The sequence below is a fragment of the Clarias gariepinus genome, chromosome 6 (genome assembly GCF_024256425.1).
Source record: "Clarias gariepinus isolate MV-2021 ecotype Netherlands chromosome 6, CGAR_prim_01v2, whole genome shotgun sequence".
Classification (NCBI taxonomy): domain Eukaryota; kingdom Metazoa; phylum Chordata; class Actinopteri; order Siluriformes; family Clariidae; genus Clarias; species Clarias gariepinus.
In genome coordinates, this window is record NC_071105.1 from 35,697,242 (window position 1) to 35,724,010 (window position 26,769).

The window sequence follows — 26,769 nt, forward strand, 5'->3', positions numbered from 1 at the left end:
GTTGTCCGAGCAAAACCAGAATCTTACTCCAGTGACAAAGTGCAGATGCCGACACTGGAGTCTCCTTCCATATATATTAAATACCACACCTCATTATTAACATTTTTAAATCTCTGTTCTGCTTGCGGTTTGACTATACACGTCCCTTAAAATGTTATTTTTTAAAGAGTGCGTTAATGTAAACGTTTAAATCATAGACAGAACTTCTAGAAACTTCCTCGACCAATCAGATCCAAGATCTCAGTATTCCAGAGGCTCGAGGTCATGTTCGAAGTATATAAATTTTATACCTTGATGCTTTCGAGTTACTAAGTGAGTGGGAAAGCAGACGCCTGTGTCTTGGCCTTTTGTTAGCACGTACACTTCTCACTCTCACACACACACAAACTCTATAAAGGTAAACTGAAACTTAATATTCTAATCGTAGAAGTTGAGAAACGTCTCAAGCCCCACTTTTGACCCAGTGGAAGTGGGTCATAAAGCTGTTCAGCACACACACGACGTCTTCGCTTGTCATTGCTGTACCGAGTTAAACTTTCCTCTGCGTGTCTGTGCGACCCCCCCAATCCCCCGTCATTTCCTTTGCGGACTACTAATGGGCCGAAGCATTGTCGGGGAGTGAATACATTTGGCACGAACCATCATGCCTGTTATACACGTTACACATCCTAATACCAGACGTCCTCATATCACCGTCAACAAACGTTTGAGCTTCTGATGCACATGACGACACGCAGACAAATCGACAAGCAAGTGGGACGAAATTAAAAGACGCTTGGGCGATCCGCTAAAATGTCTGTGTGTATGTGTATATATATATATATATATATATTAAATGTGTTGCGCTGCTTTTCATTTAGGTTTTTTTTTTATGCTCATAAATATAAAATAGCCGCACTCTCACGTCAATCCTATATATGCATATAATACCAGAGGTGAAAAGATGAGGGTAATAAAAATTTGTATTCCAGTAAAAGTACTGTTACTTCAGTAATATTTTACTGAAGTATAAGTAAAGTTACCATTATAAAAATCTACTCAAGTAAAAAGTAGTTCATTAAAAAATTACTCAGAGTAAAATTTTTTATTTTTTTTTTTTTTTTTTTTAACAGAGGAGGTTGGATTGGGGATTCTAGTGTAGTTCATAAAAGACAAGTAGATATAAATCTCAAACTAGCTGTTTGGTTTTAATTGAAGAAACATCTTTGCATAATAAAGAAGTTGTCTTTCTTGTGCTAGAAATCAAAGTGGTCGCTAAAAGTTAGTGACCTCCATCTTTAAACCTTAATTAGTGTAGTCTCACTGTGTAGTGTTGTGTTGTGTCTACCACAAAAATCTACAAAAAAAGATAAAGAAAACAAAGTCAGAACATAACAGGCAGCACAAACGCTTTCTGATGTAATGATGGTTTGATCCAAAAGCTAGTTCTAAGGAGGTTCACTATGGTTGTAAATGGGCGTCTGTGAAAATCACACAAGCAGAAGGGACGGATAGCGCTTTCCTCCTAGTGTGTGACGCCGTCCCCAAGCAGCAGATTGAAAAGACGTGGCCACGGGTCTCGATGGAAGCACTTGATGGCCTTTACCCTCACTGGTTGGTAGATGATGCCTCAATAAGCGGATGCCCTAACTGAGAAAATCAGGAATAATAATAATAATAATAATAAATGCATAGTAAATTTATCCAATCAGCTCTTATTATGCCACCTGATCAAAGACTAATCACCAGATTCTATTTATATATATATATATTAAAAGAAGAAATGCGTTATGGTTTCCATAGCAACATGCACTTGTGAGATTTGCATGAATGTTGCGGCACGTACAGGCTTAATAAAAAGGAAGGAGATGTTTATTTGACGTTTAGGTAAGGAGTCTTCAGTGGCAGCATTAAAAAGTTTGTTCCACAACCTGGAACTGTAAAGTGGGTAAAAAGTGTGATGTATGTTATTAATCAACAAATTTTAATCAAATATGGAAAAGCAAGGACACGTCCGTGTCATCGCTAGCTACACACATGAGACTCTGACCATGAGAAAGCGCAGACAGAAAGACCATCGACACCTTCGAGCTCTGGAGGTTTAATCAATTTAGGCAGTGTTTTTTTTTTTTTTTTTTTTTTGTTAGTCCGGTTATAATGCAGAATCCATCCACATGTTTTATATTATCTAAGTAAACTTGCAGAAGTTAAACGGTCTAAAGTCCATGCAGGAAACACAAACTACTTAGATCTTACACAAATACTTGTTTGGTGAGAATATCGCTGCTTCTTCTTTTGAATTTATGATTGGTTGGTGAAGTAATGCCACCTAGTGGATTGGAGCTTGGTACAAACCACGAAAAAAAAAAACAGGCAACAATTTTTTGAGTGTTCATTTTGTACTCTTAGTAGTTTTTTAATACTTGCGGCTGCTTGAGACGAATCAGAGACAATAAACGTCAGTGCTCCGAAATCGACTCACGATTAATTGAATCGACATTTAATGTAGCTGTGTGACGAAGGTCCTGTGCATCTCATGGTCACAGATGGTAACATGTGAGCGAGTACTTTAACACGCAGCACTAGAAGCTTTACAGAAGCTTCTAGTGGCTGCGATCATAAAACTTAGACTTGTGCATTTCAGCCAGGTCATGTGATCATGTCAGTCGATGGGGTAAACGTAATTATAATCGCTGGCAAGTTGCTGCTGCTGTGTGAGAGGATTTAAACAACAAATGTTGAAAAAAAAAAAAAGGAAAATAGATTGATGAAACTACTTGTAGACTCATTGCAGAGGATCGATGGCTGCAGGTCATATGGAGAGCTGACGTGAGACTACAGAGGTAGAAAAGAGAGACGAGGCAACAGCTGGTAAAGGAGAATAGGAGGTAAACGAGACGGAAGGAATTTGTCCAGTTTCTAAGAAGAAGAGTACAGCCGAAGGAAGCCTGATAGATAATACTCTGGTTGCTATAAAGCAGGAGTTGGCAACGACGGGGCAGGTCGAGCATTCGCAAAAAAAAGAAAAATAATAATATATCTGCACTGTTAATGTTTTTTAGAAAGAAATTGTACCAGGCACCGTGTTGGAGGTTAGGAAGCTGTAGGTACTGTAGTTCACAAGACTCACCAGAGACCAGCTTCAGGGCTCGTTCTGAAACGACGCAGTTTTCACTGACTCACATGGATCTTTCATTTCATTCACATTCTCGGGTGTCGGTGAGGAAACCCACGGTTTAGACAAAAGAAAAGTCAATGATGAAATCAGAGGTTTTAAAGATAATTTGACACAGAGGCGTCTCTTACAAAGTGACCGTCTGGTCAGAGTCCAGAGCGGTAAACAAAACGCGAGCTCTCTCGGAATGATTGGTTTTATTTTGTGGTATTTGAGAGTGAATTGTACTAAAAAACCGTCTGTTGGTTTTCTTAACTGGATGTTTATCTTTACTTTCAACAATATTTTTATTGATTGTAAAACAGGGATATTACAGGGTAAACATGTATTGTTTCAATAAAAAACCTCCTTATAAATCCGTATAACACCCACTCCACCCCACCCTAACTCCAAGCCAGCTTTACATGTATAAGGAAAGGCTAGACGCCAAGCATAACAAAAAAGAAGAGAAACGAAAAAAGAACCTGGAGCTGGAAGTTTTTAAGTTTTGCGCACAACAACAACAAAATGGGAAAAGAAAACAAACAAACAAACGATTAAATAAAAAGCGATTCAAACTATTAATGTATATGAAAAAAGCGAAGGAAGGGCCCCAACACCTGTTGGAATTTTAAGTCTGAATAACGGATTGAGTAGTGGATCTTCTCCAGGGACAAACAAGACTTAATATCTCTGAGCCACTGGGCGTGAGTGGGTGACGTGGCATCCTTCCATTTGAATAAAAGAGAACGCCTGGCCAGTAGTGTCGCAAAAGATAACAAACGCTGTTTAGCTGGAGGTAGATGCTTGTCTTCCTCTCCAGTGATACCAAAAAGAGCAATCAGAGGATCTGGTTCAAGATTGCATTTCAATATATATGACAAGGTTTAACTAAATGTTTATCTAAACTGAATTTTACTCAACTGAAATGGTTTTAGGTTTATTAGGAAAAAAACTGAAAGAGCCCTGGTGTCTTTTTTTTTAATTATTATTATTATTTATTTATTTATTGATGTGGGTTTTATTTTTAAAAAAAGTAACAGAAGAAGCCAAACTTCCTGAACGATATTAAGTAACCAAAAAAACAGATTTAACTCCGAACTTTGATTGATTAGATATTCAGAATTAGGGCTGCAGATTAGTTGAACATATTATTAAGGGTTTTTTTTCTTTGTAGCTGCACAATCTTAACAAATAGTAAAAAAAAAAATACAATTATTTTTATTGTATCTAGTAATTTAAAAAATCCAACGATGTGATGGACCGTAGTCCGATTTGGCGCATATGTGAACTGTGTTTGTTTAAAATTCCACAGTTTAACCTTCACCATACAGAATTACAGTTTCACTGCAACTTTATGGCATAATGTATTTGCATTGTTCCATATTTTGGGCGTTTTTGATTAAAACATCCAGGGTTGCCAGATCACAAGGTTAAAATAAAAATATATATACATTGAAATCCCAACCACTTGTTGATTTAAAATATTTAAAAAAAGCAACCAGCTACATAACATCAAGTTCAGAACGCATGCTGTCATTGACTATTCATACGCAGCTTCTTTTTCTAAAATAAGTCTAATATTCATTGGCGAATTTAACGGCAATTCCAAACCTCAGGGAGTAAAACTGCTCAGTCTGAGGGAAACTGACTGGTGTAGGGAACAAGGGATCGATGGTTCATCACTTCACTCGTAGTGAACATGCAAAAATTATCAGTAAAAAAAAAATTATATGTTATTATTGTATTTATGTTCAGTTTATTGCTGATTTGTGACTTCCAGAACATAAGGTTTATGATTCATTCCATCCTTACTGACAGCTGTGCAAAGGTTTAGAGATTTAGCAGGGATGTCCTTTTTTTTTTCCTGCCGAGAGCAAATCCACAACCTGAGGATAAAAAAAAAAATCCTTCTTGATAAACTTGTGCATTTATTCGTTTGTGTAGTAATGAACAGTCACTATGTCTTGCGTTTAATTAAAATTGCCAAATTGCTTCCTGCTCTATGCAAATAAGCTGTTATATTAAAGTAAAGCAGAATGATGATGTAATGCAGCGACCATGCTGTTTGGTCAAGCTGTAAAAAGATGACTTTTGACACATACGAGTACAAATTCTGCAGATATGATACTTTCACGTGAATCAAATTACATTTGAGAAATAAATCACGGTTGTGTTTTTTTTTCTTTTTTTCATAAAATCTTTAGTTAAGGCAGAGATAAACATAGAACCGGCTTTGTGTTTATTTTTAATCAAATCTCAATAAGCAGTGTTTAAAAGAGATTTAAAATAAGTGCGCGAGTCCATTTTCACATCCATCTCCTTTCAACAGCTGTGTTTAGACAAATGCTTTTGGGTTTTGTTTTGGTTTTTTTTTTTTGTCCACTTTAGCCTGCTTTGTCATCGAGACATGAAGGACCCAGGCCGGTTCTACGAGTACACACATTAACCGGTAGCTGAGAACAATGGCAGCTACGCATCAGAGAGGGCCGAGTTAGGCAGTGTATTAAAGCCGTGTTTATTTTGTCATGTCTCTAATATCACACGTTCTCTCCAGTAAAGCAGCGACTTCACGCTTTTGCCTTTATTTTGTCAGGACGCACAAGTCACCACGGAGTCGATTTCATAGCAAGAAGGTCCATTTTTTTTTTTTAAGGAAATTTTTTTTAAAATCATGCTCCCACATATCTCTCTCTCTCTCACACACACACACACGCACATCCAGCCAATGTCGGCACGATGCCATATTGGATCACTGTCGATGCGTGTTAGTGATAATTTCACTTTTACCACAGTGTGGTGAAAGGGGACGGAGATTTATTCAAGTGGATTGCTATGCTTTTCATTTATGTTTGTCAAAGGCGTAAAAGACTTACAAACAAATCCAACTTACAAACGTGTTTCTTTATAATTCTATAGGTGGTGCACTCTAAACTCTTCACTCACTGGCATTGCGTGTGGTAGGAGTGAATTATTTGCTCAGTTTGTTTAGAAATTATAATTATGGGGGAGTGAAAGAAATGCAGCACGCTCAGTAACAATGTAGCTTTTTTTTATTGAATTTTAAAGTTAAAAGCTAAACTTTCATATTGGAAGTTAGTTTGTATTACTAAAATTGTTAATTGTAAAGTGATAAAATTAAGGTCTTAAAATTGTAAAACAGTAAAAAAAAAAATTGTGATTTTTACAGAATTGCAATGTAAATCGAATTGGCAGGCGTATCATGTATCATGATAATATCGTATCGGGTGGTGACTGTTGTTTCACATTTCTAAGGATCAGAAGTAGCATTTTTCCCCAACTTTGAGTTTAGGTCAGGGTTCCTAGCTTATTTTTATTCCTCAATCCTTCCTTAAAGTCTTTTCCTCTACGATTGGTTACGAGTAGATCAGATAGAAGAAATATTGTCCATGTAAAAATGGCTAATTATAGAAATAGCATATTTTATTAACTTGAGCCCTAGTTGCACAAGATGAAGAAAGATTGATACTTTAATCAATACTCCAACATGATAACCAGTTTGATTCAGCTGTTCAGAGGCTGGCCAACAAGTCTTATGTATTTTATCTGTATCACGTATTCTGTTTTTATATATTTAAAGAATTCAGCTTGTATGATACAGAGGCAAGAATTTGTGTGGACGAAAAAAAAAAAAAACAGTTTCAAAGGGAGGCATTCAGACATCTTTTTTTATTCCCTTCTTTATAAAGACAAATGGTTGTTCTACTTGGTGAAAATAAAATTGGCCGACGTAAATGAAGTGTCACTTTTTTTTTTTTTATTCCCCCTAGCCTAATTTTGAACAAGCGTGATACAGTATCATGTGTTAGAATTGGAAACTGCTCTGGTTGAACAACATCGTTACCATTGGATCTGATGCCGTTTAACTGCGCCTGCACCTTTTACGCAGCACAAGCATCACTGGCCTTTACTCATTACTTGAGGGATGCTATTTTTAGCATCGTAATGTGTAGTTTGGGGTTTTACAGTACGGGACTGTACCTGCTGCTTGTGTTCGTTTGTGTTTTTAGGGGAACTACATGCTCAGACTAGAATAACTGGTCTGATTTATTTAACATATTATGAGACAGCGTTTTTATATGGGAAGAAATTACAGCTTAGCTGTTTTGGAGTTTGGGGCATTCAAATAGTGGCGCATCTTTTCTGTTTTTTTGGGGGGGAGAGCTGTGCATTTGTATACTGTATGAAGGCAGGTGGTGTTGAAGGAAGCACAAACGGTTCATATTTCAGACTGCTGCCAGACTAATGCTCCTGTACGTTTGCAAATGTGTGTATTAAGTATATTAAAATGCTTTTTGCATGCATTTTGCAGTTTACCAACGTCTGTATAAAAGCTGTAGGTTTCTAGGTCTACAAAAAAAAAGCTAAAACATCCCCGGGAACCTCCCAAAGGACAGCACTCTCCCAAAGACCTAGCTACATTTGAGTTTTGGTTTCAGTTTATATTTTGCTTTGCGGGTTTATTTGAAATTCCCTGAGAATTGGATAGTGAAATGATCGTTTACGTTACAGCCGGCCTGTTTAATTTTGCACGGAGGTTTTACGTGACGAGAACAAAGATGCATTCCTCCTTATATTCTCCCGTTTGGTCCCGCTCTACTGTATTAGTCATGCACAACAGGAAATACAGGGAGAGAGATGATGATTCACCCAGTGCTGAAATGTATGCGCTGTGGAGGGTGCAGTCCTCTCTCCATAACAAAGCTCTGTCAGAACCGAAGGATTCAGAGTGCTAAAAGATCGCTTTCTATTTTTCCCTCCACAAACGCCATTTCAAATATCTAAACTCTCTTAATGCTTTCAAAAGAAGTCCATTTCCCACTGTTATTTTTTCCATACATTACAAAGAAGTTTTGAAAGTTCTGTTTAAGCATATTAATCTATATTTTTTTCCCTTTTTTTTCTTACAGTAATCATGAAAACCATACCGGCTCTGACGTCGTGGCCAAGTGTGTGATGGGATTTTTCAGTTTGAACTGATCAGCCTAAAAGAAAATGAGAATCATCCACTTCTCCAAGGAGCAATCTTGTGACCCGGAGAGTCCCCTCTTCTTATTGCGCTGAATGTGCGTGCTGCACGGCGGCTTGCAGCGCGCTTGCCCCCACCCCCCTATAATCATGCGTTTTATACTCTAAGGTGCTTTTTTTCGTGTTTTGCATATGTAGCCCGTGGACTCTATCACAACTCTCATGGCTCTGATTGGTCAGAGACCGCTATGGGAATCCCCATCTGCATTTAGTAGCAGCGCGATGAGGCTCATCAGAGGCCCGGTCCCGCTGTGAGCCTTGCCTCGTGTGCACAGAGTCCCGGACACATTTCGCCACAGCCAACTTCTTTAGAGGAAAGTTGTAGCGCTCCGTCCTCCTGTTTCCGAGAGACACGATGACAAGTAGTGTTGGGACATTAAAGAACGTGTGATCTCTCCAGCGGAGTCAAGCGCAAACCCAGAAAAATGAATGGAGGAAAGGAGAGTGAGAGAGGGGAGGTGGAGGGGCAGTCTGCGCCTACCCAGGTGCCTATCGGCTGGCAGCGCAAGTTGGAGTCCGCTGGGGTCATTTATATCAGGTAAAGGATGTATGGAGGTGCTGTTAAATATCCTGGATCCAAGCTTTTTCCTTTTTTTTTTTTTTTTTGTTAAGGCATATGAGTAATGCTAATAAATTGTTCTTTAGTCCCAGTGGATCAGTGCTGTCCAGCCTTGAACAGGTGAAGTCCTACCTACTCACGGATGGCACCTGTAAGTGTGGCCTGGAGTGTCCACTCATCCTCCCCAAGGTCAGTCTTTCCTCACTGGTCTTACTTACTGCATACCCATTTCACTTGTAAAACGGATTAATACATTTGCATTACCTGGAAATATGCAGGTCAGTGAATTATTACACAAGGTCAGCACAGAAGCACATTTTGATAATGTATGCCCACGGTTTCATGTTAACAACTTTTTTTCACAGGTGTTTAATTTCGATCCTGGGGCCGCTGTCAAGCAGAGGACTGCAGAGGATGTGAAGGCTGATGAAGATGTCACAAAGCTTTGCATCCACAAGAGAAAGCTCATAGCTGTAGCCACTCTGCACAAAAGTATGGAGTTGCCGCACCCCTCCCTAACGCTGACCGGTCCCAGTGGAGGCACAAGTACGCTCTCTTCATCTTACTGTCTTTTGATCATGTACTAATGTTTAGAAATCTTTTTCATTTCATGCATTGAAGGTATTTGTCTCCCTTTAAATAAATCTGTTTTTCCTTTAAAGGTGCTGTGACATCCATGGCCCCTACCATCCAGCGGTCTGCAACCCCTCAAGCAATAAGGAATAAGTCCCACGATGGGCTGTCAAACTCAACACTACCTGACTGTAAGAACCCTTTCAAGATGATGATGGCAGCTGGTCAGCGACACTACTCTACAGACATGAGCAGTGCTCAACAGCCGGAGCATTACTCCGGGTACCCCCGACAAAGATTGGGCAGTAATGAGCCAGGGCCCAAATCCCCCTACCGCAGTGGACCTGGAGGCATGTTGAGCCCTTCGTCAGGTTTGCAGGCATACGGGGATGGCTCTCTGTCCCCTAGAACAGACTCTTTGGGTAGTCCGGACGGATTTGCACGAAGCAATCCCTGTGGCTTTCAGGGGGCTGGCAGTCCCAGCCCAATTCATGGCAACAGTAGGACACCCATGTCCCCTCCTGGTGTCATGGTCCATGGTTCACCTGCTACCCAGTTATCCTGTGCCATGGCTGGAAGGACTAACACACCTCTCTCTCCCCCAGTCCCTAATAAAAGCCCTATTATGAAAAAGCCACACTGTAATGTCAGCTATCCACCTAGCATTGACATGACCAGAGCAGTATTTCACCACAAGGCCCAGTCTGCACCTCACCCCGGGCCTCCCCCTGTTATGCCCCCAACATGTGCAGTCCAGAAAAAACAGATGACTTCGGAAAAAGATCCTCTGGGAATTCTGGACCCTATTCCCAGCAAACATGTTATTCAAAGTCCCATGACAAATTCAAACCCATCCAACTTCCAGGCCAATGCTCACTCTCAGGTACCAATGATGAATGTAAACATCCCTCCTGCCATTGTCCCGTTGCCAAGTAACCTTCCATTACCAACAGTGAAGCCAGGGCCCGTTGGCCATGGTGGACACATGCAGAGGACTCAGCATGGAGCAGCCACCTCCATCTCCCCCTCACCAGTAACGTCCCCTGTGCACATGTCTGGGCCCGCGATGGGCCGCATGGAAGCATCTCCGCAGAGATCCCGCTCCTCTTCCACCTCGTCCGAGCATGGGAACTTTGCCATGCCCTCAGGGCCTCAGGCCCCATGTGGCAGCATCAAGGTTCCACCACGCTCACCACGATCCTCGATGGGTTCGCCCAGACCCACCATGCCTTCCAGCCCCTCTTCCAAGCCTGACGCACTCCATCAGTACAAAGACCCCAACCAAGTTCTGTCAGGAATGGGTAACGCGATAAGCAGTCAACACAACTCCATGTTTCCCCCAGCCTCAGGCACTAGCGCCCCCCAGAAAAACCACCCTGGACTATTGGGCATGCCCCTCAACCAAATCCTCAACCAGCACAACTCTGCATCTTTCCCTGCCAGTAGTCTACTCTCAGCAGCAGCCAAAGCACAGCTAGCAAATCAAAACAAACTTGGTGGTAGTAGTGGTGGGATAGGTGGCAGTGGTGCTGGTATGAGTGTTGGCCAAGGAATGGGTGCAGTCACTGGCGGCATGGGCAGCGGATGTGCTAGTCATACGAGTGGTGGTAATAATGGAAATGGTGGCAATGGGATGCCCTGCTCTCTTGGCGGTGGAAATAATGGAAGCAGGGTTGTTGAAGGTCCCAACACTTTAAATCCTATGTTACCACCCACCTCAACCATTCTAATGTCCATGCCTGAGGGGCAAAGTGGACGTGCAGCTCTGCGAGACAAGCTTATGGCACAGCAGCGTGACCCTCTCCGCAAGCGTAAGCAACCTCCAAACGCTGGCAGTCATGACAACATGGTCTTCAACGTGATGAAACCAGACATGAGTGGGCCCAGGCCAACTTGCCCTCCTCCAGAGCAAATGAGGAAAATGCCCCGGCTTGGCGGTATACCTCCTAACACCTCCATGGCCCAGCTACTCCAGTCGATGGGTAACCAGAGCTCCCACATGGCCAGGGGTAGTCGGCCATTACCTGTCGTTGGCCCCAGTCAGATGCACTTTGGAGAGGGTGTTATGACCCCTGATATGGCTCAACAGAGCATGCAGTTACAACAACGACTTCACGGTCAGTCAGACCGGATGCACTGTCCCAGCATGGAGCCTGGTGCACAAGGCCCTCAGACTCCGTTTCCGGGGATGATGAACCAGATGCAAGCCACAGTTATGGGAAATTGTGGCCCGCTTGGCCAAACTGGACAGGTTCCTCTAGGACATCCTCCTATGGGACACCCAAGTGCTCACCCACAGCAGCTGTCTCATGTACATCAACAACAACAAGGCATTCCTCATGGACACATCCGCCCAAACATGTCCTGTATAATATCCAATAGCAATGATGCTAGTTGCGCCCAAGCCATGTCCGACACAGGTAAGCACAAGAGCATATACTTTTGCTTTATCGGTTGGCCTTGGTTTCAAGTGTTGGTAGATTTGGTCTAATGAGGGTTAAACAGGTAAGGTTTAAAAAAAAGAAGGATGTTATCATGATTTGATTATGAACTGGATTCTGCTATATACTTATGCCTGAGTGGTTACAGTAGTGTGTATTTTGGATTTAGTAATTCTAGGGGGATAGTTTTCTTGGAATAGTTTTGGTATTGTACTGTGACAGAAGTTTAAAAGTCCATGGAGTATATGGTTTTGTGGTTCAGCACTCGTTTTAGGCCACAAAAGTGTAGCACATCATTTACCGTAAGACAGGGATGGAGAACTTTTGCTCCACGGCACTGAAGGAACGGGAAGCCAGCTATCAGCAATCTGTCTTCATCTGGCTCACCAAACTACATGCCACAAGGAAAAATCTGACTCTGTACTGTTAGACTACTTCTATAATCCGGCCCCGCCGTGAGTCATAGTAAAGTTCTCTTGCCGCTGAACCACCATGGAATGTATTTGGAATTTATTTCCAGTTTGATTTTTATGCTGCGCTAGCATATCTGGATATTTTTTTTTCTTTTTTTCTCCATCAGCCTCCTATCAATCAGATGAAGGACATATGAGTCATTTGGGTTTGCTGTGAAGAAAGCATTAAAGCTGAGTTAAACCATAGTGAAGAAAACATAGATGAGGATTTATAGTTGATGTAAAATGAGTGTTTGGAGATACGGCAGTTAAAGCTAATAGCTGTTCACTCCTTGAGATTATTAGCATTTTGCTGACTGTCTAGATCATCCATAAGTTCCTCAGATCTTATGTGCTTTAACACATGCTGTAAAACCTAGGCAGATTGGACATGCTTCACTATAACAGAGCATTTGTGCTATTAATACACAGCATTAGCATGGTGCATTGTGTGCTACCGATGAGTTAAAATTTTACCTTTTATTAAAAAAATTAAAAAAACGTGTTAGTGTGACGTTATAAAATAAAAATTTATTTTATATCAAGCAAATACTAGATGCTGTTTAAGTTTATGTAACAGAACCAGGTTGGTAAGCAGACTATTTAAGGTTGACTAAAATGATAACTGCTACACAAAGAGAGAGAAAGGTGGTGAAGGTAAGTGACAGCAGAAGGTGACGTGGCACCTTTGAGACGTTGACAAAAGGACAGCAGGCTAGTCGGAGCAGGAGGGGTGAGGTGGCTAGATACACATGAAAATGTATTACACCGGGTTAAGTCTGAGCACCAGGTTCAAGTGTATTTCACTGTAAAAGAGAACTTTTAGATCATAGTTGAATGATCTCCAACAACCTGACGATTGAACCAGGTTTAACCATTCATGGTTCATCGACATGAGTTATTTAGTACAGCCAGGTAACTTATGACCTCGTTATAACATATAACTGTAAGACCGACTTTATTGCTGCTGTTAAAGTTAAAAATATTACAATTGTCATATAAATGAAGACTAAAAAGCTAATTGGATGACTGCACGATTCTTTTTGAATTAAGATCGTGATTCTTTCAAATTATTTTTTGTCACCAAAGTATTTATTGCACTTAAGTTTAAAAACAAAAACTTTTTAACCTAATTTTAGAGCCTGAATAATTTTAAAGCTAGTGAAAGTGAATAAAATCTTATAACAAATATAGAATAATAATCCTGTACTTCATCATCGCATACATTGGTTTATATCTTTCTTTTTTTTTTCATCAGCATAAATTGAATCACAATGTTTGTTAGGTAGGGTGAGATTAAATGGGTAGTTTAAAGTGTAAAGTTTGTTGTCGTCGTCAAAAATTTTATAATTTTAACACACTTCTTTGTTAAATTCCAATTAGAAATGTCTCTGCTCAGACAGTAGAATGTTTTTCCAGACATTTTCCTTATTCTGGATAAAAATAACAAACATAAACGTACGAATGCGATAATAAGGTATATACTCGCTGATAAACGCTGGAACAGAAGAAAACGATTTAGTTTGACAAATTAGTCTCTATTCTGATTGGTGAATTAATATCGTTTGTGTTACACTGTGTGTGTGAGAGAGCGAGAGAGACCAATGAGTGTGACTTAGAGCAATTAGGGATTGTAGTTGAGTAAAAAAGTGAATGTTACTGCAGTTTGATCTGAATGTAGGGAAATACATGCACGTGAATCGCCATCATTCAGAAATGAGATCAGGAAAATCGTGCAGTCCTGGACTAATGCTTTTTCACATGGTACATCACTCTCATATGGGTGATGACACAATGCTATCACGGATTAAGATGTGACTGGTTTCGTAAATATTTAAATGTGTTTGCGCTTATTGTTAGATGTCCCTCCTATTCAGTACAAACTGTTAACCAAAATTCTAATTTTGGCTTCCATTAGACATTTTTGTATTGGCTCAGGCTTAAACATGCAAATTAGATTTTCCACATATCATGACCTCATGTACCTAGAGACCCTGTTCTGGCTCAATGCTTAGCTCAGCCCAGCTCATCTCATTTAATTTCTAGTGAAAAGCATCTAACTGCTAACAAGCAAGTTTACTACTAGTGGTTAACCCAGACTTTTTCAGCTTAACTTTTATAGTTCCATCATAAATGAACACGGTTATATATATTTTATATTATATATATATATATATATATATATACACTTATCTAAAGGATTATTAGGAACACCATACTAATACGGTGTTTGACCCCCTATACCCTTCAGAACTGCCTTAATTCTACGTGGCATTGATTCAACAAGGTGCTGAAAGCATTCTTTAGAAATGTTGGCCCATATTGATAGGATAGCATCTTGCAGTTGATGGAGATTTGTAGGATGCACATCCAGGGCATGAAGCTCCCGTTCCACCACATCCCAAAGATGCTCTATTGGTTCTATAGATGCTCTATACAGTGAACTAATTGTCATGTTCAAGAAACCAATATGAAATGATTCAAGCTTTGTGACATTGTGCATTATCTTGCTGAAAGTAGCCATCAGAGGATGGGTACATGGTGGTCATAAAGGGATAGACTTACCTAAATGCGTTGAAGCAACTGCCATGTGATTGGTTGATTAGATAATTGCATTAATGAGAAATTGAACAGGTGTTCCCAGTAATCCTTTAGGTGAGTGTATATTTGAAAATACAGCTTAGAGAATGCCCGAACATGGATGTTTCCTGTTCCTGTGTTGTAATTGGCTATAAAAATGCACTTCCTCAAAAGGGCCGTTGGATGCAGGCTATTTAAGGCTACAAACACTAAAAGGGTGCGTTTGGAAGCGGAGTGAAACAGAATAAAATATAGAATATGGGAAGTTAATTTCGTTATGAAATAAAAAAGGCGTACGTTTACTGACCCTAAACAACTTAAATCCCTAAATTCTGCTTGGTCAAAGTTATAAACGTAAGGGCCGTGTTAAGATTCTATTCAGTTATTTGTCACATGGACCTTACCATCCATCCATCTAGGAGCCTCTGTATTCCAACTAGGGACTGTGGGGCCCAAAGGTGACCACCGTTTTTTACATCTTGTACAACCGTGACAGGACCTCCAGTTGACATTCACACGTACACTCACGTTACGGGAACGCCAATTAGCCTCAGCTGCATGTCTTTGGACTGTGGGAGAAAATCAGGGAACTCAAAGGAAACCCACCAAGCATGGGAAAAACATACGAAACTCCATGCACACAGACCCAACGCAGAATCGGAGCCAGACCCTCGAGGGGTGCAAGGTGATGGTGCTAACCACTCCGCCACCGTGACGCCATATGTACTTTACAGCACGGTGAATTATTTTATGTCCCAGTGGAGTGAGAGCGCTGGGGCAGCCAGGATACAGTGCCACCTGGAGCAGACATGGTTAAGGGGTCAACCTAGGCAGTGCTGGGGTTTTGAACCGACCAGTAACCCAGAGCCTGAACCATTTCAGCCATCACTCCCCCTGTATGCCATGTGACTGTCCAGAGCAACTTGTAATATGGACTGAATGATTTCTGGAGAAGGGGGCGTGTCCTAGGTATTTATATTTATTGTGCAGCGGAGAAGTCAGGGTTTTAAAATTTGACATTAACTTGTTCTGATTGTTTTATCGGTCTGGATCCTGTGTTAAAAGTTTGACTTGTCCAACCAAAAGAAACGGCAAGCTCATCTGGAATTGATTTCAAAGACGTAATATGTGCTGGGACCTAAGGTACGATCAGGTCACACATAAAAGCACATTGTATTACAAAATGCACTAGGGTGGGAGGGAAAAAAAGGGAGAGAATAGCACATCGAGATGCTTTTGTCCTAAAAGGGTGTAACAGCTTTTCTGCTCTAACTCCAGAGGAATGGCTGAGTGAACGCTCTAAAGCTGCTCAGATGATGATAAATCTTTTCTGACTTTTCTGCCTCTTTTCTGGCAGGGGTAAAAAAAACACACACTCTCTCTCTCTCTCTCTCTCTCTCTCTCTCTCTCTCTCTCTCTCTCAACAATGTGTAAGCAAACACTCTTGACACACTGCGTGGTTTCACTCAACACACACACACACATCCAACACAATCCCCCCCAGCCCCATTAAATCACAGGCCTCCTCCTTACAGTGTGTGCGTGTGTGTATTGTTGTGTGCGCTGTTGTGCAGTAGTGGAAAGGGGAGGGGTTGCAGTCTGAATCAAACCGTGGACAGCCCCACCAATCATCCCGCTACGGTTCCCATGGCAACCTACTCGGCAACCAGCAGCATCAGTAGATCATACGTGCTGTCCGTACTGGGCGACCCCTCAAGCTCAGCGGGCCGACTGCTATCATTCTTGTACGCTCAGTATACGTACTGCCCCCGAAGACTTCTGCATACACACCACAGTCTACTGCTAGCAGGATAAACAATAAGTGTTACTGCCGGCTTCATACGCACAAAACACGAAGTTGCAAAGCCAGTTGTTTGTAAAGCGCCCCTTTGGCCCTCATAAGGCATGACGAGACGATGCTGAACGCAGCACACAAACTTCCTCTTCACTTTCATGCCAAAGATACTCGGTAGGGCTGAAGATCTTGGGAATGTGCAGGGTGCTGAAGAAAGAAAAGTCTCACAGACACAATCTAAACAATGTGAAGCGTCCAAAATATACAATAATCTTTTTTGAACAGTTGACATTGAGTCTCTGCTACTTCTTCTCTGTAAATCCTTCAAAATGGCTTTAATCTGAGGTGCTGTTTGTTAATTGGTGATTTCTGAGGCTGGAAACTCTAAATTAACGTCTTTGTTTTTGAGATGGTCTTTGAGAGCGAGTTCCATCATGGTGCTTGATGGGTCAACCAAATATTAGTGCGTCCAGCACATGACCGTTCGTAACATCGTTTTTCAAATAACAAATGACCGGCAAAGTTTCATTAAATTCTGTTGAGCCAGTTGTTTGTGATGCATTTTTTTGAGACTGGTTTTTGGTCCTCAAATGTATAAATATAGAGGCATCATTGAAAGCACGAGTTCTGACCAAATGTACAAACTAAACCTGTCTTTAATTAATATTGATTAGATGTTCCTGCGACGACGTTCTTTTTTCATTTAGATTTCAAAGTAGGATATCTTTTCTTCCTGTGGGCCGATTGTGATGAAACAAAGCCTATATGTTGCCTTAAGCTCGTCCAAATACACGTGAAAACCTCAATAAAATTATGTGAGTAGTTTTTAGTCTAGAATATAGAAAATGAATCCAAACTTGTGTCCAAACTTTTTTTTCTTTTTTTTTTCTCCTGATTTTCTCCCTAATTTAGTTGTGCAATTCCTCCTTGTCACTAGGGGGCTCCAACATTAAGGCTACTACTACCATTCAGCCAGGAGGGCCGAAGACTATCACGCGTTTCCTCCGAATCACGTGACGCATCTTTTTGAACTGCTTGCTCACGCACCGTTAGGGGCGGCGAAACGCACCCGGAGGACAGCGCTATCCACTCCTTTTGCATGCGTGAGCTCACAGACATCTTTGATTGGCTGGTTGGGGGTCAGGGGTAGCTCAGTGGTTAAGGCATTGGACTACGATTCGGAAGATCCCAGGTTCAAACCCCACAACCACCAAGTTGCCACTGGTGGGTCCTTGAGCGAGGCCCTTAACCCTCAACTGCTCAGATGTGTAATGAGATAAAAATGTAAGTCGCTCTGGATAAGAGCGTCTGCCAAATGACTAAATGTAATGTAAATGTCTGTAGAGCCGTGATTAATGTGGAGTAGTAAGTATCTCTCATCCCTCCCCTCTGAGAGAGCTCAGCCAATTAGCTCTCTCTAGACCTTCGGCTGTGAGAGATTACAGCATCACCCAGGAACTAACCCTGCGATCTCTAGATGAAAGGGCGAACACTTTACCACTGCGCCACCCGTGTCCAAATTTTTGACTGGTCCTAAATATATAAAAGTGTAGTAGTTTAGTCATTAGTCCTCTTAATCACAGGTACCCTGCTGTTGACGCGTTTCCTAAAGTTTTAAAATCAGGAGTCAATAAGTGTCCCAGGAAGCGTGCACACCCTCTGCTCCCTCTGGTTGATAGTAATCGGTGGCACCGTGGACTTCACTTATGCCCCAACTGGAGGTGTTATTTCTGTTCTTTGTTGACGATATTGACACCCATCAAGGTCTCGGGGCTACTGTAGCCGATTATGACAAGACTGCACCCTGATATGATGTTCTTCACATCAGTCACCGACTTTATGTACTTCCATTGAAAGAAAAGAAAGCTCTGGATTGGAGATGCTGATGTGGGCACTACCAAATCCAATTATTGTGCCATGATTTTAATTTTGACTCAGGGTTTGACAAATGAAGGAAAGAATCCAATCGTAGATCTGCAAATGATGCACGAGCAAGATCCACAGCATTTACTCAGATTTATAGTTGGCTGACTCAGTTTTTTTCCCAGTTTTACTCGAAATGGCTTACAGCTGAGGCAGAGTTGAGCGGTTTGGATGTAACGGTCTAGCTCAAGGATTAACCGGCTGTTTGGCGGACCTAGAACGTTCTGATCAAAGCATTAACTCACTCACTCCGCGGTATTATATGAAGGTAAACCTAATTATGGTACCATCATGTGAGTGTAGTGTGACATCAGGCTCAACAATATTTCTATCAGGAGAAAGACTTACTGAAATCGTACTTTAAAATATTTTTAAACGGGACTATATTTGTCTTTTTTTTTTTTTTTTACGCTTATTGGGCTTTACTGAAAATAAAGCAGAGCAAGTTTTACTTAATGGCTGTCTGCGCACCGGGGTGGCATTACTTTTGAAAATGCTGATGAGATGAAATGCATACCTTACAACAAAATTTGCTAGGAATCAAAGCGTTCTCTCCGGACGAATCTCAAATGGCATTCTGCATTATACATGAGGGCGCTACCTAGGGTGCAGAGCAGCATTGTTAGACCATGTATTTGGTGCAAAATTGGAAATTTAGGTGAATTTAAGATCGAGTCCAATATGGTTTAGTCTCCATCTACAGTTTATTGCTTAACGAGTGTGTATAGTTTGAGCTTTACATGAGAAACCCTGGCTCATCTCTAAGCTGTTTACTCGAGATGAGGTCACTGCAGATGCTCTGCACCAGACTTGGGAGGCATCGAGCAAAGAAAACAACTAAGGAGGATTAAAATGACTGGAACTGGGTTAATAACCCTTTGGAACATTTATCAAAACTTTAAACCATCAACTTTGTGAAAGAAATGTGGTCGGAAAAAATCATGATTGGAGATCACTTAAACACTTGGTAAAGCTGCATGGCAAAACAATTAACAGTAAAAAACACAGCTATGTATAATAGTAAAGGTAGGAGCGTTTTCTTACACATACAACGTAATGAGAACTCAAAACTGGGACTAAAAAGCTGTGTCCTCTTGATGAAACCTCTTGTTAGTAAGACTTTAGTTTATTAGTCCATATAGGCTGGACTATTAGGGGGGGTCATGTGGTCCGATGAGACTATTGGGAAGCGCATGAAGTGTCGTGCACAGTGTCCACTGTACAAGGTTCTGGAGACAATGTTATGATCTGGGGTTGCTTCAGTTGCTTAGGTCTAGACTCAGCAAAGTTACGTGGCAATAAAATAAAATCAGCTGACGACCTGAATGTAATGAACGACCAGGTTATCACATCTAGGAATTTTTTTTTTTTCCCCTGATGGCACGAGGTATATTCTGGGACTAAAATTGTAAAAGAGTGGTTCTGGGACCACGAGGAATCATTTTCACACATGACCTCGTAATCAAAGCTAAAGGTAATTGAAGGTGATTAATCAAATCGAAAGAGAAATAAAACTAAAACCTGATGTTGTATAGCTATAGGAGATAATCAGCTGTGAGGTGGTAAAAGAGGGTCTGTCTCGCCCCAACACTATCCCCTTTTATATTTTGTCCCTTACGTAACGCACGAGTGTTAAAAACATATTAAAAAACCTGCTAATCGCCATCAGCGTACAAATGTACATTTGGATAGAGTGCTAACTTCACAGAGGTGGACCTTCAGACACATTTAATCAGCGAGACACATCAGATATATCAGGCAGGTCGTATTACATACACGCTCACAGCTTTTTACCCAGACTTTTGATGGAAACGTGAATGTCAGCCACTCAGCATACCCTCCCCCGGTGTGTGTGTGTGTGTGTGTGTCTCTACGTGGCTGCCGTGTCGGTGTTGAGTCATGCGCACGCTAAAAGAAATATTAAACAACGCAGCACAAGGCCTAGCTCAAGGCTTCCCACCTTCTCTTAACGGTTCTGTTTATCAGACGGTGCATGTGTGTGAAGTATAGACGGCGCATGTGCTAACCCTGGTTTCTTCTCAACGCCGAGATCAGATCAGATATGTCGAGAAGCTTTTAGTAATCTCGGGCCATCGGTGCAATATGTGGACGTTTCATACTGTGCGAAAGTAAACAGGCTGGTGTGTGTGTATGTGTGTGTTCTCAGTCGAGAGTGAGCAGATCGTATTCGCCGCCCACGCACCGCGAGTCAGTCATACGTAGTACCAAAAATTAATGAGATTTTTCATTTTAGGCTTGAACATCGGAGGCTTTCGTTTGGCCGGTGTCAGGGTGGAGGAATGATATTTGGTGGGATTCATCATACAAAGCTACGTCTCTCTCTCTCTCTCTCTCTCTCTTTTCTCTCTCTCTCTCTCTCTCTCTCTCTGGGGCGTCCTGCTCTTTGAGACGTCAAAGCCTATTAAACCAGCAGGCAAAATGCTGAGTCAGTGTCCTGCGTTATCAAGGGGATGGAAGATTGCTGAGTCATGCGGACAATATTTCCAATTGCCGTCTTTATGTGCTAGCACTCAGGAGAAAATCGCTGGGCCGTGTGGAACTTCACCGTGGTCAGGATTTATTGTCTATTTATTAATAAAAGATTGCTTTCAGCGAACGTTATTTCCTTCATGAATAAGGTCGTATAAAATTAGGATTTACTAGGGCACGCAGTGGTAAAAGGCATTGTTTTAGAAAAGCTGTATCATTTTACAACCAGTTTTTACACTTAACCCGGGACTCCTGATTGTTCAGAGAAACAGGACACAATTATGAGACTTACTCATAACTCGTCATTTCTCTATATAATCCTCTGCGACGCTACGCCCGAGCCATGACGGGCATAACGTCCGGAACGCTGGCCTCCCAGGAATACCTGTAATGTCCCTAACGTGGAAATGGCTCAAAGTAAGGTCAGGACTGAATAGGTGATGTTGCACATGATTGTGGACGATCATGTATTTAATGCAACACATCTCTTCCGCATCATAGTGATTAGTCAAGTTTAAGAACAAGGCGTTCCTGTGAGCATTCAGCGAGTATTGAAGCAACTCCGAGTCGATCGAGGGATCGTACAAGACGTATAGACTTCTTTAAAAGGTTTGCACATTTCAAGTGTCTAAGTTTTATGCCGTTGTGTACCAGAAATTTCATCTCATTTTGCAAGTCTTGGTTTGCCCCTTTGATGTTTTTATCGTGGTTGATGATGATGATGATGATGATCATGATAATAATAATAAAAAAACTCAAGCTGGGCATCAATCCAGTTTTTAATTAATTTTTTCTCGTTGTAGCATTGCTGCAAGTAGCAAAACTATTACTTACTTTACATTAGCAGAGTAATAGGTAGCATCACTGCTTTTTGAATCAAGCCTGCGAGTACTTTAATTTGATTTTATCAGAGTAGTCGTGTAGCATTGATATAATCTAAATGCTTGAATTTTTAATGTGCGTATGGAAACGAACTAACATTTCTAAGCTCAATGCAAATGCATTTTTTGCAAATCATTTACAAGATTAAAATTATTATTTTTAGGACATTGCTATTTTTGTATTGAACACTTCTTCACTTGCTTTTCTCCTTGTAGACAGCTGTCTGGTCTTAATCTTGGTTTATTTTTTGTAACAAGTTTTTTGTTTTCAAATCAATTTCATTTGTATAGCGCTTTTAACAGTAGTCTTTTAACAAAATCAGCTTTACAAAATTAAAAGAAAATTATAGAAATGTGTATGAAAGGTAAAAAATATGTATGAACAAAAATGATCAGATTGTTTTACCGGTTTTAAATGTTTAAATAATTCCTTAAATCTGGCAACAAGCAATGTCACGTTTCAGTGTTTTTGATCACTTGAAGAATGGGTCGGGTTCAAACTAACTGTCCTGTTTAAATTTGTATAATGTTGATGTAAATATCAGATGTAAATTTTACAGTTAATGTACGAATGTAAACTTATTTGCTTCAAACAAAAACAGAAGTGGAGCAAACATTTTTTAAATATCAATGTATTAAAATGAAATGGTTCAATATGCAAAAACTGTACTCAATAAAAAAATAATAATAATACTAGCAATTCAGATGAGACAAAAGTAAGTGCACCCATGCAGGAATAAGACAAAAAGTTAGCGTACCTCTTTGGAAGCTGAGGTCGTCGCAGTGGCTGAGCCGTGTTAGTGAAAAATTCATCACATGACCATGCTTGTGCGATTTCACTGTTCAGTCATTTTTCGTTGGTTTTTGGTCTCTGGGAGCTTTTCAGGTTTTTTTAAATGGAAATGTACAGTAGCATAATACATTTGGTAATTATGCATACACCCATAAACACAAAAATACTCCTAGATAGACAGAGAAACGAAACATGTTAAGGTATTTAAATCCAGGGGCAGTGAAATGTTTAGAAGGAAACACTGTGAACCGGAGTCCGAACTCTAGTCTTAAACTTCTGCCAGATCTGTGGTCCAGTGCGGCTCTACACATTTCTATCATACTGGAGTGAAACAACATATTTTTCTACTGCTTTGTACTGTTTAACAGACGGGCCAAGGCTACTGCGCAAAAATATTTTTGGTTTCGGTGTTTCATATGTGGGGTCAGTTGTGTTTTATTGGTTAATTATGGGGTCAGATGTGTGTAGGACTGAGTACTGTTTTTTATAAAGAGCCACAGGAAATGGTGGATAGAATGAAAATACACAAAATAAACAATATATTAAATGTATCAACTATACATAAATATGTTTATATAAGTAAATACAAATGTTTATATAAGTAAATACAAAATGTATTTTAGTAGTAACTAATTTGCAAGCTACCTAACCTGTTATGCTACAATATGCTACAATTCAGCTTCAAATTTTAGCAATTCTTTTTAGCAGTTCAAAGCTCTCCTGACTTTGCTAGGATGTCCACGTGCTGTTAAACACGGTGAATCCTGCTGCTTTTAACGTCTGTCCTCGCATTGGGTTTCATGCGTTTCCCCATTTACACTAGAATTGTTGAAAGACATTTCTTGCATTTTACGGAGTCGAAATTGAAATCCTTTATCGTGAAATAATCACTTTAGGACGCTTCGCATTATTTGCATTTTAATTGAACTGTGTTTAGCTTAGCGAGCTAACACGCAGGTCGATGGGAAGCTCTCATTTCCCGAGTTGTTGTTTTATTTTTTATTCTGAATGTGAAAACATGGACACTCGCGTTACTACAAACCTAAGTTTGATTTGCATTAGCAGGACTTTCGGACTCGTATTATTTTAGTTGGGAAACTATTTGTCACGTGCAGTGAGGGAGATGATTGTTCTTACATCCGTTTTAGAGGACCAGAGGATAAATATTTCAGTCGATCACTCAGGCATGGCACCGAAGTAAGGCAGTGAAATCTGCGTCCTAATTTGATTCTAGTACGTACCAGTTATATAGCCAGCGGTGCTACCTATATTGGCACCGGGTTTTATGGGAATCACCAGGGGCCACCTGGTATGACATGATCACGATACCCAGGTGCCGATTCCATTTGTATTGTCATTATGCAAGTACTGTATTCCGATTTTATAAATATCCTGATTCAATATGATATATTTTTTAAATAATTTTCAGCAAATTGAGCATATATTTTGCTTCTACCACACATGACATGGTTCTTCCTGCCTGCCAGCCAGTGTGTGAATAGTTTAAAGCATGCACCACTTGTAGGATTATAAAGAAACTGCAATGTTACCATCTCTAACGCAAATGTACTGTATATTAATTAAAATGTAGCAGTGCATGAATTTAGCAGTTTTTTCTTACCATCTCAAATGGGCATCTTTATCGATATGAAACGTCATTTTAAAACGTCATATAAAATTTGTCAATTGTTTCTGCCGCGGCTCTTTATTACATGATACACAATGGGAGAACTGTGCAACGAACAAACAAATTGTAGGGTTGAACACTTTTCTCACTCAGTACCAGTTCGACCTGAACACCTTTTGTACTTTGTTTCACTAAAATTAGCCTAACTGTTTATAAAGACTTCTTTAAGTTGCTCAAAATTATGCAAAGTATAGCCCATCTGGATAGAAAACAACCCAATCTGGCATCCTGTTTGTAGCCGATTCAGACTGCGCGTGGAGAGGAGGGGTTGTCCACTGACACAAACACGTCTGTGCTTTTGTGTGCGTGTGTGTGAGAGGGAGAGAGAGAGAATCAATGCGCTGCCCTCATTTCAATCCGGTGTCATTTGCGTAGCAGTGTTTGTTAACAGTGGAAGTCGATGATGATTTACAGGAATAAAAATCCCGGATGTTAAACTCATAGTCATCAGTTTGGCCCTAATGAGCGAACTAGACGTGACCGTGGCAAGGAAAATGCCTCTAAGATGACAAGGGGATGAAACAGTGAAAGGAAACAGACTCCAAAGATTAATTAGATACTTTTTTTAATTAAAGGAAAAAAAAAACATGAATTTAGATTTAAAAAAATTAAACAATCATAATGTGGTGGTCAGGTATTAATATTTACCCGAGCTGCCACAAATAAATCAATTAAAGCGCTGGTTTAGTGTTGTCTATGAGAACTAGCCGCTGTGGCGCTGTTTGAGAACTGTGCTTGGACGTCACGTGTTACGTGGATGTTGTATTTAGTCAGAGATCAGATTTTGGCATACACGCCCTGAATAACTTCATTATCGTACAAAAACCTGAGGAAGAGTGTGTGAATTTCGCTTTTATTGTATTTTAGATCAAAGTCTAATTACCAATGCATATGTAGAAACACACTCGCCATGCACAGTGTGGATGTGTCATCCTGAAGTGAAAACCACTTTTAAAAAGCTTGACGATGTAATTGACGCCTGATATACAGTCTATAATATATCTCAGCTCGACCGGTCTCTATTAGCGCTCATTTATTCATTATTAACGTTTTCCTGGATGAAGTTCGCCGCTAATCTCTTTTGAGGCAGGTGTTGGCCATGTATACAGACATCCGAAGAGATCCACTCACCTACCCTGCCATCTGGTAGCCTTGCTCTCTTTATTCAGGGCGAGAAAGAGAGAGAGACAGCGCGAGGGAGGAGGGGAAGAAAGGGGAGGGGGGATGGTTGAGAGAGAGAGAAAGAGCATAAGCCAGACTGGGAAAGGAAGACAGAGGTAGAGAAAAGAGTACATGCTAAGAGAAAGCCAGAGCGCACACAGCAGACTTCGTGCCATCTGGAGAGCGGAGGGCTAATCACACCAGCCATAACTCTGAGTGCTGAGAGCGCCCTCTAGGGGCCGGGATCAGGTCACGCATGTTCACATGAATATTGACATCATTCTTAGGATTGAGGATGTACTGTATGTTAAGACAGAATATAATAGCTGTTGCGCAGGATTTAGACGACGCCACATGCTCTCAGTCAGAACGGAAGTGTAAATAAGCTTTTTGTTTTTGTTTAGATTAAGTAACAAAAAAAAATGGACCATGAAGTTGTATTTCATTCTTTTCCTATCGTTTAAGATTCTTATCTGACTTTAAATTAAACATATAGGTTACTTATATTCTGCTGCTGGAACAAAACTTATTATTCTTTTAATAATCGTTGGGATCATGTTATTTATACAAGATGCAGAATTGGACAGTCAAAAGTATTTTTGAACAAAAAATGTTTACAATCAAGAGAAAATTCACCGCAGTGTTGATCATGTAAATCAAACGCATTTCTCTTCGTTAAATCTATTTTATTTTACTATAATCCTTTGACTTCTGCGAGAAACTTGTTTTATTCTGTTGACACTTTTCAAAAAGTTTTTAAACAAATAAATCCAAATTTAGTTTAGTTCTTAGAAAAAAATCATTTTAAATCTACGTCCGAACTGACTGCATTTTATTTTGTTTATTTTATACTTTTAATTATTTTATTTTAATTATAAATCAAATTTTAAATAAAATTAAACGTTTTATTGCTATTATTTTCTCTCATTTTATGATCATCATCTTCTCTTTTATGTAAAGCACTTTAAATTACTATTGTGTATGAAATGTGCTAAACAAATAAACCTGCCTTGCCCTAAACATCAAGTTTTTATATCGAATAACAAAACCTGACTTTCACCGTGAATATTTTCAATTCAATAAAAAAATATATATATTTATTTATTTATTTATTTATTTATTTATCTATCTTATTAGATATTAATTTAAGGCACACAGAGTAGTTAAAAGTTACAACAGTTTGAATGATAATAAATGCAATTAGTCTGTTAGTGCAAAATTAAACGACCGTATAAAATATCTGTAAATAAAT

At 40.1% G+C, this 26,769-nt stretch overlaps 1 protein-coding gene across 1 annotated transcript in view; it reads left to right on the plus strand.

The window, feature by feature from the left end:
• The window catches only part of LOC128526344 (methyl-CpG-binding domain protein 5-like), a 42,061-nt gene that overhangs the window by 6,311 nt on the left and 8,981 nt on the right, over window positions 1-26,769 (plus strand). The window contains exons 2-5 of the mRNA XM_053498111.1: window positions 8,065-8,720; window positions 8,828-8,930; window positions 9,107-9,287; window positions 9,404-11,734. Coding sequence (XP_053354086.1) covers window positions 8,608-8,720; window positions 8,828-8,930; window positions 9,107-9,287; window positions 9,404-11,734 — 2,728 coding nt within the window. The 5' untranslated portion in view covers window positions 8,065-8,607. The remainder of the gene's footprint in view (window positions 1-8,064; window positions 8,721-8,827; window positions 8,931-9,106; window positions 9,288-9,403; window positions 11,735-26,769) is intronic.